This window comes from Salvelinus fontinalis, chromosome 32, assembly GCF_029448725.1.
Source record: "Salvelinus fontinalis isolate EN_2023a chromosome 32, ASM2944872v1, whole genome shotgun sequence".
NCBI classification, from domain to species: Eukaryota; Metazoa; Chordata; class Actinopteri; order Salmoniformes; family Salmonidae; genus Salvelinus; species Salvelinus fontinalis.
Window position 1 is genome coordinate 6300329 of NC_074696.1, and position 20350 is coordinate 6320678.

Below are 20350 nucleotides of genomic sequence, written 5' to 3' on the forward strand. Positions count from 1 at the left end.
ACTCAACTTGACACTGGCTCATCCATTGGCTCAACTTGACACTGGCTCAACTTGACACTGGCTCAACCATTGGCTCAACTTGACACTGGCTCAACCATTGGCTCAACTTGACACTGGCTCAACTTGACACTGGCTCATCCATTGGCTCAACTTGACACTGGCTCAACTTGACACTGGCTCAACCATTGGCTCAACTTGACACTGGCTCAACTTGCCACTGGCTCATCCATTGGCTCAACTTGACACTGGCTCATCCATTGGCTCAGCTTACATGGAAAACATATTAGCCTATACAGCTAAAAGGATGCCCTTTCATGCTAGGTTTTGGACCTCAAATTGTAGCGTATAGAGACCTCAACTGATGTATAGAACAATCTTAAATGTATCATCTACTTTGGTAGAGATACAAGCATCAGGAAGCCTCCTAACACTGTAAATTCATTTGCCTCAGTCAAAATATTTTTTAACAATTATTATAATTTTTTAAAATCTAACTTGCTTACCACTTTTTCCATGTGGTTTCTTCCTTTAGACTCCATGAAGTTTTGTTTTCTTTCTAAAATATTTGGTGTGACGGTTTTGGTGCCAGGTAAACAACCGATTCCTCAACATCAGAAAAACAAAGAAGCTGATTTTGGACGTCAGGAGGAACCAGCCTGGGCAAGCCCCCCCATCCTCATCAACCCCTGCTGCCCCCCCCATCCTCATCAACCCCTGCTGCCCCCCCCCATCCTCATCAACCCCTGCTGCCCCCCCCATCCTCATCAACCCCTGCTGCCCCCCCCCATCCTCATCAACCCCTGCTGCCACCCCCATCCTCATCAACCCCTGCTGCCCCCCCATCCTCATCAACCCCTGCTGCCACCCCCATCCTCATCAACCCCTGCTGCCCCCCCCATCCTCATCAACCCCTGCTGCCCCCCCCATCCTCATCAACCCCTGCTGCCCCCCCCCCTCCCCATCCTCATCAACCCCTGCTGTCCCCCCCCCCCCATCCTCATCAACCCCTGCTGCCCCCCCCATCCTCATCAACCCCTGCTGCCCCCCCTATCCTCATCAACCCCTGCTGCCCCCCCATCCTCATCAACCCCTGCTGCCCCCCCATCCTCACCAACCCCTGCTGCCACCCCATCCTCATCAACCCCTGCTGCCCCCCCCATCCTCATCAACCCCTGCTGCCCCCCCATCCTCATCAACCCCTGCTGCCCCCCCATCCTCATCAACCCCTGCTGCCCCCCCATCCTCATCAACCCCTGCTGCCCCCCCATCCTCATCAACCGCTGCTGCCCCCCCATCCTCATCAACCGCTGCTGCCCCCCCATCCTCATCAACGCCTGTTGCCCCCCCCCATCCTCATCAACCCCTGCTGCCCCCCCCCCCATCCTCATCAACCCCTGCTGCCCCCCCCCCCATCCTCATCAACCCCTGCTGCCCCCCCCATCCTCATCAACCCCTGCTGCCCCCCCATCCTCATCAACCCCTGCTGCCCCCCCATCCTCATCAACCCCTGCTGCCCCCCCATCCTCATCAACCCCTACTGCCCCCCCCATCCTCATCAACCCCTGCTGCCCCCCCCATCCTCATCAACCCCTGCTGCCCCCCCCCCTCCTCATCAACCCCTGCTGCCCCCCCCCCCCCCCTCCTCATCAACCCCTGCTGCCCCCCCATCCTCATCAACCCCTGCTGCCCCCCTCCATCCTCATCAACCCCTGCTGTCCCCCCCCATCCTCATCAACCCCTGCTGCCCCCCCATCACAGTTGTCAATGTGTTCTTACCCAGCCACCACAGTTGTCAATGTGTTCTTCCCAGCCACCACAGTTATCAATGTGTTTATTATTATTTTGTCTCGTTCAATTCTCTTTTTATTTCATTTTTTTTCATTTGACCTGCACTGTTGGAGCCCAGAGCATCAGATGTTCACTGTAACCTGCTTAATAACTACCCACATGTATATTTTGCCTCAATTACCTAACCGGTGCCCCAGTACTGACTCTGTACCGTAACCCCCTGTATATAGTCTCCACATTGACTCTGTACCGTAACCCCCTGTATATAGCCTCCACATTGACTCTGTACCGGTGCCCCCTGTATATAGCCTCCACATTGACTCTGTACCGTAACCCCCTGTATATAGCCTCCACATTGACTCTGTACCGGTGCCCCCTGTATATAGCCTCCACATTGACTCTGTACCGTAACACCCTGTATATAGCCTCCACATTGACTCTGTAACGGTACCCCCTGTATATAGCCTCCACATTGACTCTGTAACGGTACCCCCTGTATATAGCCTCCACATTGACTCTGTACCGTAACACCCTGTATATAGCCTCCACATTGACTCTGTAACGGTACCCCCTGTATATAGCCTCCACATTGACTCTGTACCGGTACCCCCTGTATATAGCCTCCACATTGACTCTGTACCGGTACCCCCTGTATATAGCCTCCACATTGACTCTGTACCGGTAGCCCCTGTATATAGCCTCCACATTGACTCTGTACCGGTACCCCCCTGTATATAGCCTCCACATTGACTCTGTACCGGTACCCCCTGTATATAGCCTCCACATTGACTCTGTACCGGTAGCCCCTGTATATAGCCTCCACATTGACTCTGTACCGGTACCCCCTGTATATAGCCTCCACATTGACTCTGTACCGTAACACCCTGTATATAGCCTCCACATTGACTCTGTACCATATCACCCTGTATATAGCCTCCACATTGACTCTGTACCGTAACACCCTGTATATAGCCTCCACATTGACTCTGTACCGTAACACCCTGTATATAGCGTCCACATTGACTCTGTACCATAACACCCTGTATATAGCCTCCACATTGACTCTGTACCGTAACACCCTGTATATAGCCTCCACATTGACTCTGTACCGGTACCCCCTGTATATAGCCTCCACATTGACTCTGTACCGTAACACCCTGTATATAGTGTCCACATTGACTCTGTACCATAACACCCTGTATATAGCCTCCACATTGACTCTGTACCGTAACACCCTGTATATAGCCTCCACATTGACTCTGTACCGTAACCTCCTGTATATAGCCTCCACATTGACTCTGTACTCGTACCCCCTGTATATAGCCTCCACATTGACTCTGTAACGGTACCCCCTGTATATAGCCTCCACATTGACTCTGTACCGGTACCCCCTGTATATAGCCTCCACATTGACTCTGTTCCGTAACACCCTGTATATAGCCTCCACATTGACTCTGTACCATATCACCCTGTATATAGCCTCCACATTGACTCTGTACCATATCACCCTGTATATAGCCTCCACATTGACTCTGTACCGTAACACCCTGTATATAGCCTCCACATTGACTCTGTACCGTAACACCCTGTATATAGCCTCCACATTGACTCTGTACCGTAACCTCCTGTATATAGCCTCCACATTGACTCTGTACCGGTACCCCCTGTATATAGCCTCCACATTGACTCTGTACCGTAACACCCTGTATATAGCGTCCACATTGACTCTGTACCATAACACCCTGTATATAGCCTCCACATTGACTCTGTACCGTAACACCCTGTATATAGCCTCCACATTGACTCTGTACCGTAACCTCCTGTATATAGCCTCCACATTGACTCTGTACTCGTACCCCCTGTATATAGCCTCCACATTGACTCTGTAACGGTACCCCCTGTATATAGCCTCCACATTGACTCTGTAACGGTACCCCCTGTATATAGCCTCCACATTGACTCTGTACCGTAACACCCTGTATATAGCCTCCACATTGACTCTGTACCGTAACACCCTTTATATAGCCTCCACATTGACTCTGTACTCGTACCCCCTGTATATAGCCTCCACATTGACTCTGTACCGTAACACCCTGTATATAGCCTCCACATTGACTCTGTACCGTAACACCCTTTATATAGCCTCCACATTGACTCTGTACTCGTACCCCCTGTATATTTACATTTACATTTACATTTAAGTCATTTAGCAGACGCCCTTAAGCCCCAATATTGTTATTTACTGCTGCTCTTTAATTATTTGTTGTTCTTATATCTTACTTTTTTGTGGATATTTTCTAAAAACTGCATTGTTGGTTAATTGCTTGTAAGTAAGTATTCCACTGTATGGTCTACACCTGTTGTATTCAGCATTTCACTGTATGGTCTACACCTGTTGTATTCAGCATTTCACTGTATGGTCTACACCTGTTGTATTCAGCATTTCACTGTACGGTCTACACCTGTTGTATTCAGCATTTCACTGTGAGTTCTACTACACCTGTTGTATTAAGCATTTCACTGTGAGGTCTACTACACCTGTTGTATTCAGCATTTCACTGTGAGGTCTACACCTGTTGTATTCAGCATTTCACTGTGAGGTCTACTACACCTGTTGTATTCGGCATTTCACTGTGAGGTCTACTACACCTGTTGTATTCAGCATTTCACTGTGAGGTCTACTACACCTGTTGTATTCAGCATTTCACTGTAAGGTCTACTACACCTGTTGTAGTCAGCATTTCACTGTGAGGTCTGCTACACCTGTTGTATTCAGCATTTCACTGTAAGGTCTACTACACCTGTTGTATTCAGCATTTCACTGTATGGTCTACACCTGTTGTATTCAGCATTTCACTGTAAGGTCTACACCTGTTGTATTCAGCATTTCACTGTGAGGTCTACTACACCTGTTGTATTCAGCATTTCACTGTGAGGTCTACTACACCTGTTGTAGTCAGCATTTCACTGTAAGGTCTACTACACCTGTTGTATTCAGCATTTCACTGTGAGGTCTACTACACCTGTTGTATTCAGCATTTCACTGTGAGGTCTACTACACCTGTTGTATTCAGCATTTCACTGTAAGGTCTACTACACCTGTTGTATTCAGCATTTCACTGTAAGGTCTACACCTGTTGTATTCAGCATTTCACTGTAAGGTCTACTACACCTGTTGTATTCAGCATTTCACTGTAAGGTCTACTACACCTGTTGTATTCAGCATTTCACTGTGAGGTCTACACCTGTTGTATTCAGCATTTCACTGTGAGGTCTACTACACCTGTTGTATTCAGCATTTCACTGTGAGGTCTACTACACCTGTTGTATTCAGCATTTCACTGTGAGTTCTACACCTGTTGTATTCAGCATTTCACTGTACGGTCTACACCTGTTGTATTCAGCATTTCACTGTAAGGTCTACTACACCTGTTGTATTCAGCATTTCACTGTAAGGTCTACACCTGTTGTATTCAGCATTTCACTGTACGGTCTACACCTGTTGTATTCAGCATTTCACTGTAAGGTCTACTACACCTGTTGTATTCAGCATTTCACTGTAAGGTCTACACCTGTTGTATTCAGCATTTCACTGTGAGTTCTACACCTGTTGTATTCAGCATTTCACTGTGAGGTCTACTACACCTGTTGTATTCAGCATTTCACTGTGAGGTCTACTACACCTGTTGTATTCAGCATTTCAATGTAAGGTCTACACCTGTTGTATTCAGCATTTCACTGTGAGTTCTACACCTGTTGTATTCAGCATTTCACTGTGAGTTCTACACCTGTTGTATTCAGCATTTCACTGTGAGGTCTACTACACCTGTTGTATTCAGCATTTAACTGTGAGGTCTACTACACCTGTTGTATTCAGCATTTCACTGTACGGTCTACACCTGTTGTATTCAGCATTTCACTGTAAGGTCTACACCTGTTGTATTCAGCATTTCACTGTGAGTTCTACACCTGTTGTATTCAGCATTTCACTGTAAGGTCTACTACACCTGTTGTATTCAGCATTTCACTGTAAGGTCTACACCTGTTGTATTCAGCATTTCACTGTGAGGTCTACTACACCTGTTGTATTCAGCATTTCACTGTGAGGTCTACTACACCTGTTGTATTCAGCATTTCACTGTGAGGTCTACTACACCTGTTGTATTCAGCATTTCACTGTACGGTCTACACCTGTTGTTTTCGTGACACATAACATTTGATTTGGTTTTAATTACATCTGCATCCCTGTACATATGACTAGTAATATCTATCTTTCCCTTTGTCTTAATCCACCCCACTCTCCCTGTACATATGACTAGTAATATCTATCTTTCCCTTTTTCTTAATCCACCCCACTCTCCCTGTACATATGACTAGTAATATCTATCTTTCCCTTTTTCTTAATCTACCCCACTCTCCCTGTACATATGACTAGTAATATATATCTATCCCTTTGTCTTAATCCACCCCACTCTCCCTGTACATATGACTAGTAATATCTATCTTTCCCCTTGTCTTAATATACCCCACTCTCCCTGTACATATGACTAGTAATATCTATCCCTTTGTCTTAATCCACCCCACTCTCCCTGTACATATGACTAGTAATATCTATCCCTTTGTCTTAATCCACCCCACTCTCCCCTACCTACAATCCAGTCATTGTAAAATGAAGTTATTCATTAATAACTTTTTCATAAAATACAGTTTCCTGCAGAACCTGCTTAGTCAGTGTTTTCAGACCTGTGTGAAGCTAGTGACAATAAGGAGGAGCCACAACAGTTTATTTTGCAGTTCGCCTTCAAAATAAAAGTCCCCAATTGAAAGGGATTCAAAAGCATACAAATAGTGGAATAAAACCATATTTGGACTAGATCATGCTAAACAAGATCGTATTATTATTATATATAATTTATATTATTATAAATTCAACAAAATAGAAGAATTCATTTTTAATTACACTGGATGTATTAGAATTGTTTTGCTGGCGTACCTATATGCAATGTGTGTCAGCCTATTCAGTGAAACCCACAGATTACAATTCTGTGGAGTTGACAGAAATTAGTGTCGTAGCGTATATTAGGGAACTTTAGCTGTGGAGAAATCACCTCCCCAGTCAACCTATTGTGCATATTCAACATTCATATTTCAATGTACAGCCTTACTTATCAGCCTACTCACTGACACCGACAGAACAGAACTGACTCGTTTTCACAAATACTTAGCGTCTTATTGAGGGACTGAAACAACTGTGAAATGATCCACAATATTCAACTGGTGGATCTAATCCTGAATGTTGATTGGTTAAAACCCACATTCCAGCCGGTGTCTCTTCCACAAGTTACCACCGGCTAAATCTATGAAGTTAAAATGTCTATTTACTCTGTTCCATCTGACTGTGCATTCCGCTGTCTCATCAGCTGTCGTGGAAAATTGCAAGATTATGTTATAGTGCTTGTAAGATTATATTGTAATCTTTGTATTGCATTAGAATGGTTGTTTTATTCGACAGAATACAGGATTCTCTCCACTATTGTGTGTGTGTTCCACTGAGGATGGGCCTCTATGAGATAGCACTGACAGAGGAGATTTACGATGTCTTTGGGTAATGAAGCCTCGAGCATTCCAGATAGTAAAGGTAATGTGTTTTTTTTGCTATACCGTACCAGGGTGAGACAGGTTCCAGTTTGGAGTAGGAGGGAGTCAGACACTGGTCTTTACAATGAGAACTGTTGACACAGCAGTAACTGTCTGCTATGTTTTATAGATATCTTTCATACGAATCTTAACCTTTGAACTGTTCCTAAGATCTGTGGTTCGTCATGTAAGTATGAGAGGGGTGTATCTTGGCTATAAAATATCTTTCTATTCTTCTGTAGGGACTCTCAAAATTCATTATGACACTGAATTGATCTGAGAGTCAAAGGGCTACTGTAAAGCTCATATTATTAAAGATAAAGTTTAAGTATAATTCTGACTGGTGTGTGGTTTGTAACTCTCCTCATTTGGTAATACAGGAAAATGCCACAACACAGCCCAGCCAGGCAATTTATAAAAATCATCTAACATTATCTCACATTTCTTTTAGACTAATATTTAGTTTTCAACAGCTGAGATTTTTATAAACCCTACCGTCTCTCTCCGACATTTGTAACATTGTTTCAATATTCAAATCTCTAGCTGTCCCGTGATAATGAACGTGTCGGGACGAGACAGACAGGCAGCGTTTCTCAGCCAGTCAAAGTCATGAATCAGTTGGCATAATTTTTATGGATATAAACATAGAAATTTTAATTGAAAAAAAAAAAGTTAAACGAAACCAAGTGCAGTTAGTTTGCTGTCGTTCTAGCGTCAGTTTGAAGTGATTGGTCTAGCTGGGTTGTTAGCTGTGTTAGCTAGCTCCTCTGAACAACAGTGTCCTGACGAGAGAGCACATTTTCTATAGCAGACCAAATCGCAACTCATTAGCTCATTGTTATGGATGTTTTCAAATAAATGTTTGTTGAAAACAGTTTAAACAAATGCGAACGCAGCTACTTTGCTGTTATTCTGGCTGCACTTTTTGACGTGACTGTAAATTAGATGTAGTTGGCTGGCTAGCAAGCAAGGTATAAGAACGTTGACAGCCAGTATGGCAATGGAACATTTAGAATGAACGACTGGGTCGCGTCCATAGAGACAAATCAAAAAGACTGAACGACTGGGTCACGTCTCTGTTAACCGAACCGATAGAATGAACGATCAGCCGATTTGGGTAGCAACCCTAGATTTATGTCGGGACTACATCATGTGGATGGATGAAAGAGTATGATTGAATTCAGCAAAATAACGTATTTTTTAATGAAAATGTCAATCATTGTTTGAATATGTTGGTAACCCGTTATATAAAAGTGATAATGCCCTCGAAGCCGTTGTTATGGAGAATATATTGGACGGTTTACTCAGCTTTGTCTTTGGATGGTAAATTGGTGGTTGAAGATATCCCTCTAGTGGTGTGGGGGCTGTGCTTTGGCAAAGTGGATGGGGTTATATCCTGCCTGTTTGGCCCTGTCCGGGGGTATCGTCGGACGGGGCCACAGTGTCTCCCGACCCCTCCTGTTTCAGCCTCCAGTATTTATGCTGCAGTAGTTTGTGTCAGGGGGCCAGGGTCAGTCTGTTATCCTGGAGTATTACTCCTGTCTTACCCGGTGTCCTCTCTAATTCTCTCTTTCTTTCTCTCGGAGGACCTGAGCCCTAGGACCATGCCTCAGAACTACCTGGCCTGATGACTCCTTGCTGTCCCCAGTCCACCTGGTCGTGCTGCTGCTCCAGTTTCAACAGTTCTGCCTGCGGCTATGGAACCCTGACCTGTTCACCGAACGTGCTACCTGTCCCAGACCTGCTGTTTTCAACTCTCTAGAGACAGCAGGAGCGGTAGAGATACTCTTAATGATTGGCTACGAAAAGCCAACTGACATTTAATCCTGAGGTGCTGACCTCTACAACCACTGTGATTATTATTATTTGACCATGCTGTTCATTTATGACCATTTGAACATCTTGGCCATGTTCTGTTATAATCTCCACCCGGCACAGCCAGAAGAGGACCGGCCACCCCTCATAGCCTGGTTCCTCTCTAGGTTTCTTCTTAGGTTATGGCCTTTCTAGGGAGTTTTTCCTAGCCACCGTGCTTCTACACCTGCATTGCTTGCTGTTTGGGGGTTTTAGGCTGGGTTTCAGTACAGCACTTTGTGACATCAGCTGATGTACGAAGGGCTTTATCAATACGTTTGATTGATTGATTGATTGACTTATAGCACCTGTGACAATATATCTTCCAAACACCGGCATCTCGGGCTTCACCTCTTAATTAGCTCACCAGTCAACCTACTGTGTATTGAACATTCCTTTTGCACAATTGGCCCAGCGTCGTCCGAGTTTGGCTGGTGTAGGCCGTCATTGTAAATAAGAATTGGTTCTTAACTGACCCGCCTAGTTAAATAAAGGTTAAACATAAATAATAATAATAATAATAATAATAATAATACATATAATACATATTGCTATGGAGCTTACTTTTTTGGGGTAAAATTAACTAACTATTGTATTTTGTTGAATTTATATGTAACAGTATAACTTTAAACCGTCCCCTCGCCCCGACCCGGGCGCGAACCAGGGACCCTCTGCACACATCAACGACGGTCGCCCACGAAGCATCGTTACCCATCGCTCCACAAAGGCCACGGCCCTTGCAAAGCAAGGGGCAACACTACTCAAGTCTCAGAGCAAGTGACGTAACTGATTGAAATGCTACTAGCGCGCACCCGCTAACTAGCTAGCCATTTCACATCCGTTACACTCACCCCCCTTTCAACCTCCTCCTTTTCCGCAGCAACCAGTGATCCGGGTCAACAGCATCAATGTAACAGTATAACTTTACACCGTCCCCTCGCCCCGACACGGGCGCGAACCAGGGACCCTCTGCACACATCAACAACGGTTGCTCACGAAGCACGGTCGTTACCCATCGCTCCACAAAGGCCACGGCCCTTGCAAAGCAAGGGGCAACACTACTCAAGTCTCAGAGCAAGTGACGTAACTGATTGAAATGCTACTAGCGCGCACCCGCTAACTAGCTAGCCATTTCACATCCGTTACATATACAATAACATTCTGATATTGTTTAACATTATATAATCCAAATATGGCATGATTACACTATTTGTATCGTTTTGAATCACATTCAATTGGGGACTTTTATTTTAAAGGCAAAGTCCAAATGTCACTATTGTGGCTAATCCTTGTTGTCGCTAGCTTCACACAGGTGTTTTCACCCCAACCGTACAGAAACAAGTCATGTGAGTGCCTCTCTTCATAATGGGACATCCTTAGACGACAAAGTGGATTTAAGGGCTCTATGCCAGCGCCGTTTGCGTCACTTCATCAACTTCAGTTGTTTATGAAAGAACTAAAAATGTCCTCTTTGATTCTGAGTTGTTTGTTACTAGTTGCAGTGGTTGCTATCTCGTCGGGAAATGGAGTGCGGTATACGGCCAATTGGACAAGTATCGACTCCCGGCCGCTACCGGTGTGGTACGACGAGGCGAAGGTCGGTATTTTCGTTCACTGGGGGGTATTCTCCGTGCCCGGGTACGGCCAGTTCAGTGAGTGGTTCTGGCAGTCGTGGAGAGGCGCACATAGAGCAGACGAGGTGGAGTTTATGAAGAAAAACTATCCTGTGGGTTTTACATACGCAGATTTTGCGCACGATTTCAAAGCGCAGTTCTTCGACCCTGATGAGTGGGCTGATATATTTGAAGCTTCTGGAGCCAAGTAAGTCACAGACTAAAGTTTATTTATTAACCAATGGCATACTTATTCAACTAGGCTACTCAACACAAGAGTGCACGAACGCTATCTAAGTATTTTCTGTGGGTTGCACGTTGAACGCCTCAATCACACCGACAGTTTTATAGCGCAAAATGGGAACGCAACATCTGAATATGTGTGCAACAAAAGATCAACATACACCTTCTGCTACTATTTCGGTCAAGCCGTCTTTACATACAGTTTGATGCATACGTTCGATAAACACAGCTTTCCATTGGCAATTAATGTACTTCTGGTGTACCCGAAAATGCCCCCCGGTGTCGATGTGACCGAGGCGTTACACATAAGGATGTACTGTACCTGTTGGCTATTTTTAGTATACATTGTCGTGAAAAGTTGAAACGGGTCTAGGAACCGACTGCTTAGTTTGTCCACATGCGCCTAAATTCAAATTATCCAATGGGCAGACTTGAAAAAAAAATAAAAAATCTTCTTGTGAGCTGATGACATTCCCCATGCCCAGCCCCTCTGTAATACTGTACACTGTGCATATGTAACCGATGTGAAATGGCTAGCTAGTTTGTGGAGCGATGGGTAACGATGCTTCGTGGGTGACTGTTGTTGACGTGTGCAGAGGGTCCCTGGTTCGCGTCCGGGTCGGGGCGAGGGGACGGTCTAAAGTTAAACTGTTACACATACAACTTTTCACCTCATTGGCAGGTATGTGGTGTTCACATCCAAGCATCACGAGGGCTTCTGTAACTGGCCGTCTGCAGACTCCTGGAACTGGAACTCAGTGGACACGGGACCACACAGAGACCTGGTGGGAGACCTGGCAGCTGCCGTACGCAAGAGGTAGGACATGCTGCCCCTTAGACACTGATCTCGAGTCAGTTTATCATATCCCCCCCCCCCCCCCTCTCTAATGGTTAAGGTTAGGCGGAGGGGAAAACTGATCCTAGATCTGTACCTAAGGGAAACCACACCTCAGATTCTCTTTCACCACTACATGACTGTGTTCCACTGGATCAGGTTACTCTGGTTAGACTGGTTTGGAAACCAAGGCTTCCCAGTCATTTTCACCGCTTCCCAGTCATTTTCACCGCTTCCCAGACATTCTCAATGTTTCTCAGACATTTACTAGCATTTCGCTACACTCACAATAACATCTGCTAACAAAGTGTATGTGACCAATAAAATTTGAATTTGATTTGACTATCTAGGTTCTAGGATCAGTGTTGACTGGGGAGGGGGGGGCAACATTCCTACTCTGAGACGCTTTGGGAATACGGGGCCTGGTTGGTTTGTGGAATCTCCGGTCATATCAGCTCACAACTTTTCACATATATTCTGTTTCCATAGGAAGGGACTGCACTTTGGCCTGTACCACTCCCTGTATGAGTGGTTTCATCCACTCTACCTGAAGGACAGAGCTTCTGGGTACAAGACCCAGGAGTTTGTCTTCCGCAAGGCACTTCCTGAGCTGGTTAACCTGGTGATGACCTACAAGCCAGAGCTGATCTGGTCCGATGGGGATTGGGAAGCTCCTGACACCTACTGGAACTCAACAGAATTCCTGGCCTGGCTCTACAACGACAGTCCTATCAAGGTGAGCGAGGCTGAGGGGAAGATGCAAAATGGAGGGTGTCCCAAATGCTACCCTATTCCCTTTGTAGTGTGTTACTTTTGACCAGGGCCAATAGAGATCTGACAAATTATTGACATTTGTTTTTTTACCAGGTCTTGTCTAGGTACTAGCTGATGTTGTGACAGAGTTAGCACTATGTGTGTCATATGATGTGTCACCTGACCTATATGTTAGTTAGGGGGGGTGGAGTTAGAACTGTGTCACCTGACCTATATGTCAGTTAGGGGGTGGAGTTAGAACTGTGTCACCTGACCTATATGTCAGTTAGGGGGGGGGGGGGGGTTAGAACTCTGTCACCTGACCTATATGTCAGTTAGGGGGTGGAGTTAGAACTGTGTCACCTGACCTATATGTCAGTTGGGGGGGGGGGGGGGGGGGCAGTTAGAACTCTTTGTCTCCTGACCTATATGTCAGTTAGGGGGTGGAGTTGGAACTGTGTGTCACCTGACCTATATGTCAGTTAGGGGGGGGGGGGGGGGGGGGGTTAGAACTCTGTCACCTGACCTATATGTTAGGGGGTGGAGTTGGAACTGTGTGTCACCTGACCTATATGTTAGTTAGGGGGTGGAGTTAGGTCAGGTGACACACAGTTCTATGTTAGTTAGGGGGTAGAGTTAGAACTGTGTCACCTGACCTAAATGTTAGTTAGGGGGTGGAGTTAGAACTATATATGTCATGTGATATGTGTCATAAGATGCACCTGATCACATTTAGATCCGGTGACACATGTCACAACTAGATACAAGAGAACTCATTCACCTTTTTGGTTCTCTTTTTCTTGTCTGAAACTCATTCGGACAAAGGTTGAGTCTTTGTAAATATGATCTACACTACTGCCCCTTTTTTGTTAACCCAGAACAACACTGACTATTGATTTCAATCTACTTCCCCAGGACTTTGTGGTGGTCAATGACAGATGGGGGAATGGTTGTTACTGTAAACATGGAGGCTACTACAACTGTGCAGACAGGTAGACTACCATCGAGCACCAACACTGAACTCTGAAACATATCTCTTTAGGCACTGACGTTCAGGGGTTGGAACCACACTTATTTTCCAATCGTTTCATTCTGAGCAGAACCACTTTATTTTTATTGTTCTGTTTAGAACCAGCAAAACAAAGTTCTGAACCGGTTTGACCCTGTCGAGGAAATTCTAACCAGAAAGGAGAGAGGCTAGATTCTTCAAACAACTTTTTAAATTTGTATTAAGATTTTGTAAAAATGTGACTGGTTAACCATCACCTCAATGGTGTATGGGCTCTCAACCAACGAAGAAGAGTTGTCTCAGTTTATATGAAAATAACCATACACAAACAAACTGGTTGGTTACCTTCAAACGACTATGCAACTGAGAAACTGCAGTTGGCCTGTGGTAAGGTTTTGTCGCTCCTTTTTTCAATGCTCATTGTCTCGATACTGTTTCCTAAAAGGAACCAAAACCATTTGTCCTGCTCGTCTCTTCCAGCTTAGGTCAGTCTACTGCTAAGTGAAATGACAGCGTTTTGTCTGTAAATCCAACACCATGAGTCAGTCACGTGGACAAAAGGGGAAGTGATCTAGCAGAAGGAGCACGTCTCATCAATACATCATATGACTTTAATTAAATCCATAGATACACTAGATAAACATTATAACAGTAATGTCTGCCACAATAACCCCCCCCCCCCCCAAAAAAAATACCGGTTTTAAATAGTTCCTATCTGTTCCTCTTTTAACCTGTAAAATCAAGTTAATATTATTATATATATTTTTTTTTACATTCATTAAATTACTTCACCAACTAGTTTGGCTAGTTGTTGACAAGTGTAGCCTATGGCACAAGATGCGACTGACATTTCTCAGGGTGGGGAGAGGGGGTTGATGAGGAGGCTTGAAGCGCTGGGCATCTTGTTGTTATGACATGTATTACCTGAATTAGGCCCTACAGATTTATACCCAGGACGAGCAGCTTCTATGGGGGAACTGTGAACGTCCTTTGAGCTAGCTAGCAAACAAGCCTGTGTGTGTGTGTGTGTGTGTGCAAGAATTAAAAACACGTCTTAACTTTTTGTAGTTATTACATTTCACATTGGATTTATTAACTATGCCTATAGTATCCTTAACTAGCATTGGGGGGAAAGTGAATCCAATCTCTATCCTCTGAATAACGATTTTAATGTTAGTGGACTACATGTTTTGAAGGGCGGGTAGCCTACACACACACTCACACACTCACTCACTCACTCACTCACTCACTCACACACTCACTCACTCACACACTCACTCACACACTGGCTAAGATTTCCAGCCTGCAGGCAGAGATGCTGGAAGAAGTTTCTGCCAGTAACTGAAAGGTCAGCTCAGGGATTCCATCTAGCAACAAGGTAAACATCTGTTCTACCCCTGAACAAGGCAGTTTAACCCACTGTTCCTAGGCCGTCATTGTAAATAAGAATTTGTTCTTAACTGACTTGCCTAGTAAAATAAATACAATTCTGAGTGACAGAGGAAGGGCTTTGTGTAAGCATTTGTTGCATAATTATTTTTGTGGGACCTGAGGAAAATGACACATTTTTAAGAATGTTATTAACTGGTTTCTCATGCTTTTAAAAATAAAGGTTCTGTTCCGGGTACAATATGGATCACTTTCGTTCCTATTTCTGTTCCTTGAACTGGTTCCAACCCGTTTTACATTACAATTTGGTAATTTAGCAGACACTATTATTCAGAGCAACTAATAGTCAGGTAGATACATGTACTGTATGTGTATATATACATGTCTCGTTCATATTTATATATATATATCTCGTTCATATTTATATATATATATATATATAATCTCGTTCTTATTTATATATAATCTCGTTCTTATTTATATATAATCTCCATGGCATTAGACATATGTTAATATTCCCACCTTCTCTAATTAGGTGGAATCTTCCTAGACTCTGCCTACAACTGTTCAATCATGTAGGATTTACACATGGACTACAGAAACCGACTCTCATCCTCGGCACCATATCAGACCTGCACACATTTTGAACCAGTGGGTTGTGTGTTTTTATATATCTTCACTCTCAGGTTCACGCCAGGCTCTCTGCCAAACCACAAGTGGGAGAAATGCCAGTCCATCGACAACCGCTCTTGGGGTTACCGAAGAAACATGAAACTCTTCGAGCTGATGGACCTGCCCACCATCATAACGGTTAGAGGTCACAGGAAGTGACATCGTACCGAGGGGACAAACAAAACTGGGGCTCAGTTTGAATACTTTGGAGTGCTTTTTGTTGTTGGCCTTTGATTCTCTCCTTGTGGACTAATCTGACTATAGCTTATTCAATGAGCTATGTCCACTTCTTTTCTGCTCACTTTGTAAAAAATAGAGCAGGATATTCTGTCTCGCTCTCTGTCTCGCTCTCTGTCTCGCTCTCTGTCTCGCTCTCTGTCTCGCTCTCTGTCTCGCTCTCTGTCTCGCTCTCTGTCTCGCTCTCTGTCTCGCTCTCTGTCTGCACGCTGATGACTAGGGGTGTCTTCTCTCTGTTTCATTAACAGTGTTGTCACTAAAATCTTAAGTTTATTGACATCTCTACCTCGTATCATGTGTCTGGATACTGCCTGTGTCTCTTGATAAGCATCCACCGATCTCCTGTTGTTTCATCAGGACATGGTGTATGTGGTGGCCCTGGGGGGTAACTACCTGCTGAACATCGGCCCCATGGAGGATGGCATGATCCCCCCAGTGTTTGAGGAGAGGCTGAGGGGCATGGGGGCCTGGCTGGGGGTCAACGGAGAGGCCATCTACTCCTCCAAACCCTGGAGGCTCCAGGGGGAGAACTCCACCGTGCCAGTCTGGTAAGAGGCAATATAATACAGTCTGGTAGGATACAATACAATACACTACAGTCTGGTAGGATACAATACAATACACTACAGTCTGGTAGGATACAATACAATGCAATACTGTCTGGTAGGAGACAATGCAATACAGTCTGGTAGGAGACAATATAATACTGTCTGGTAGGAGACAATACAATACTGTCTGGTAGGATACAATACAATACTGTCTGGTAGGATACAATACAATACTGTCTGGTAGGATACAATACAATACTGTCTGGTAGGATACAATACAATACTGTCTGGTAGGATACAATACAATACAGTCTGGTAGGATACAATACAATACAGTCTGGTAGGATACAATACTGTCTGGTAGGAGACAATACAATACTGTCTGGTAGGAGACAATACAATACAGTCTGGTAGGAGACAATATAATACAGTCTGGTAGGAGACACTACAGTCTGGTAGGAGACACTACAGTCTGGTAGGAGACAATATAACACCATACTGTCTGGTAGGAGACAATACAATTATACGGTCTGGTGGCTATTACATAGATTTCTAAACTGAAATGTGGAATAATGGATCAATCTTGGACAGGCATGAGTCAAGTTAGTACTTCTTTATTGTTAACTACTGTAATGTAATTATAACAGACTGGGCTTTTACTGCCATCTAGTGGTCAACTGTGATCCTGAGTCGTAAACAGGTCCTGACTGTGTGTGTGTATATATATATATATATATATCTCCTTCCATAGGTACACCTCAAAGAACAACACGGTCTATGCCATACTACTGGAATGGCCTTCCAAACTTCTGTTTGACCTCGCAGCACCCAAAACCTCTAAGGCCACTAATGTAAGTACACCACACAGAGTATTACACGTTTATGGTTCGTCACATGTTGTGTTTTTGAAGAGTCCATTGTGCATTCGGTCCCGTAAGGTACAAATATATGTAAAAGGAAGCACCTTTTTTTAACTGAATTATTTTTTGTTCTCTCTTCTCAGGTCACTATACTGGACGACCCGTCCGTACCTCTGAAGTGGGTAGCAACGGCACCGACCGGACTGGTGGTTCTCATGCCTGACATCATGCCAGTTTCCCCGGGACAAGGCTGGGTCCTGAAACTAGAGGGAGTGGTGTGAGAGGCGGTGTACATAAAAGCAGTTTTTAATTATTATACATTAAGATATTATGACTGTGTTTAATGTTTTTAAAATGTAAGTTTCAGGGGTTTGAAATGTGTTTTTTTTTTTTTTTTGGACTCTGACACTGGTTGAATTGTGTGAGTCAGCTGAAGCCGAGCTATCTTGAATGTGCAATAGACAGCGGCTCTGCAGTATCTCTATCAACAATGGCCTCTTTTTTTTAAATTAAAGATAAGAAAACCAAACATTTTTGGTTATATCCTTAACAGCTACTTGAGGTAAATATGAAGGAGACGCATTATGTTCAGCAATAAGGATCAAAAAACAAAGATAGTTATTTGTTTTCTGGGTTTGGTAGAAATGTGCAACAGGGTGCACAAAGGGAACGTACAACACTTTTCATGACAATCTCTCTGTTGTAGGCTACGTGTCTTTTCTTTAGGAGTGTCTGTGGACAACCTTTATTTTGTGTTAAACTGACATGACAATTACACTGTCATTTTATAGGCTACGTGAATGAATGTAAATGTGTTTTTAATTGTTTTGAATTACCAGTATGTCTTTAAAACATTTTTTTAATGCTGTTTCTTCTGTAGATTGACATTGGAGTTTGTCCTTGTAGCTACAATTTTATTTTAACTCTCGCCCTTATCTGATTTTATTATCACAATAAAAAGGTAGATCAATGCTTGTCTGCATATCATTTATTCCTAAACTTGGTCTGCCATATTGAGTAGACTACAGAGAGCAGCAGACTACAGAGAGCGGCAGACTACAGAGAGCGGCAGACTACAGAGAGCGGCAGACTACAGAGAGCGGCAGACTACAGAGAGCGGCAGACTACAGAGAGCGGCAGACTACAGAGAGCACTAGACTACAGAGAGCACTAGACTACAGAGAGCACTAGACTACAGAGAGCACTAGACTACAGAGAGCACTAGACTACAGAGAGCACTAGACTACAGAGAGCACTAGACTACAGAGAGCGACAGACTACAGAGAGCGGCAGACTACAGAGAGCGGCAGACTACAGAGAGCGGCAGACTACAGAGAGCACTAGACTACAGAGAGCACTAGACTACAGAGAGCACTAGACTACAGAGAGCACTAGACTACAGAGAGCACTAGACTACAGAGAGCACTAGACTACAGAGAGCGGCAGACTACAGAGAGCGGCAGACTACAGAGAGCGGCAGACTACAGAGAGCGGCAGACTACAGAGAGCGGCAGACTACAGAGAGCGGCAGACTACAGAGAGCGGCAGACTACAGAGAGCGGCAGACTACAGAGAGCAGCAGTGTGTCAAAGGGCACTAAGTTTTCATTAAACCATTGGCGTGCATTTTTTTTTTTTTTTTACAAACAGCTCTACAAGTAACATTTTTGAACACAAGTCATGTGATACAGACTGTACACAACACCGTTCCAAAGATAGTGTCCATAGTGTGTACAGTAGATGATGCCTGTTAATATAATGGGCATAATGCCAACCCAGAGATGGCGCTAGTGGGGCACCCGTCTAGGTTATATTAACGGGTGCATTATTGAGTGTCTGTTTAGGATGTTATTAGCATATCCTGTTACTCTTCAATAACACAAACCCTAAATAGCAAATCGGGGGAGGAAAATGGATTTATTCGAAGAGGACAAATCCTACAGGGCGATAGATGGTCTCCCCTGTCCTCAGTGATGCTCTCTGTGGTTCTCTCTCCACAGAACAAAGTGACAGGATGTGGTTTGATCACCCAACACTTAGCCTGTGGTTGACCAATTAGAATTCCTTGCAAAAAAACTAGCCAATGGCCAAATAATCGTATAATAATAGTATCCTGTTTTAAGAAGACATATTCCTCCCATGTCTCTGAACCATTGATCATTAATCCCCTTTTACAGAAAAAACACAAATTCCGTTGATCGTTATTACTCTATTGACTCTCGTCCTCTTGACCTCTCGTCCTCTGTCTCTGCGTTGTGCATTTATCTTTGACATATTCTTACAATGTGGTGACCCGTAACACCTGAGTAAAGGATTATGCATTTTACCAAACTCTTCGACATGAGTTATTTACGTACACAAAATAACACGTGTCAGAGAAATGAACCGAAAGCCAAGCGTTACCGGAAAAGAGGATACGGTATGTGGATAATTAACCGCTGTCGCATAAACGCAAAACAAATCAAATTGTATTTGTCACATGCGCCGAATACAACAGGTGTAGTAGACCTCACATGCGCCGAATACAACAGGTGTAGTAGACCTCACAGCAAACTGCTGAATACAACAGGTGTAGTAGACCTTAGCGTGAAACGCTTACTTACAAGCCCTTAAAACTTCTTAGGGCCAGGGGTTCCGCTAGCGGCACCCCTCGACAACATTCCGCTGAAAAGGCAGCGCTCGAAATTCATATTTTTTTTTGAAATATGTAACTTTCACACATTAAAAAGTCCAATACACCAAATGAAAGATAAACTTCTTGTTAATCTACCCATCGTGTCTGATTTCAAAAAGGCTTTACAGCAAAAGCACAACATATCATTATGTTAGGTCAGAGCCAAGTCACAAAAACACACACAGCCATTTTTCCAGCCAAAGATAGGAGTCACAAAAAGCAGAAATATAGATAAAATT

At 44.1% G+C, this 20350-nt stretch overlaps 1 protein-coding gene across 1 annotated transcript; it reads left to right on the top strand.

The window, feature by feature from the left end:
* Positions 1-10580: 10580 nt before the first annotated feature.
* On the top strand, positions 10581-18409 carry LOC129830653 (tissue alpha-L-fucosidase-like). The gene is made up of 8 exons (XM_055893248.1): positions 10581-11100; positions 11818-11952; positions 12460-12706; positions 13639-13715; positions 15808-15931; positions 16388-16578; positions 17330-17429; positions 17582-18409. The coding sequence occupies exons 1-8, from the start codon at positions 10685-10687 to the stop codon at positions 17717-17719; spliced, it is 1428 nt and encodes a 475-aa protein (XP_055749223.1). The 5' UTR covers positions 10581-10684; the 3' UTR covers positions 17720-18409.
* Positions 18410-20350: the final 1941 nt, after the last annotated feature.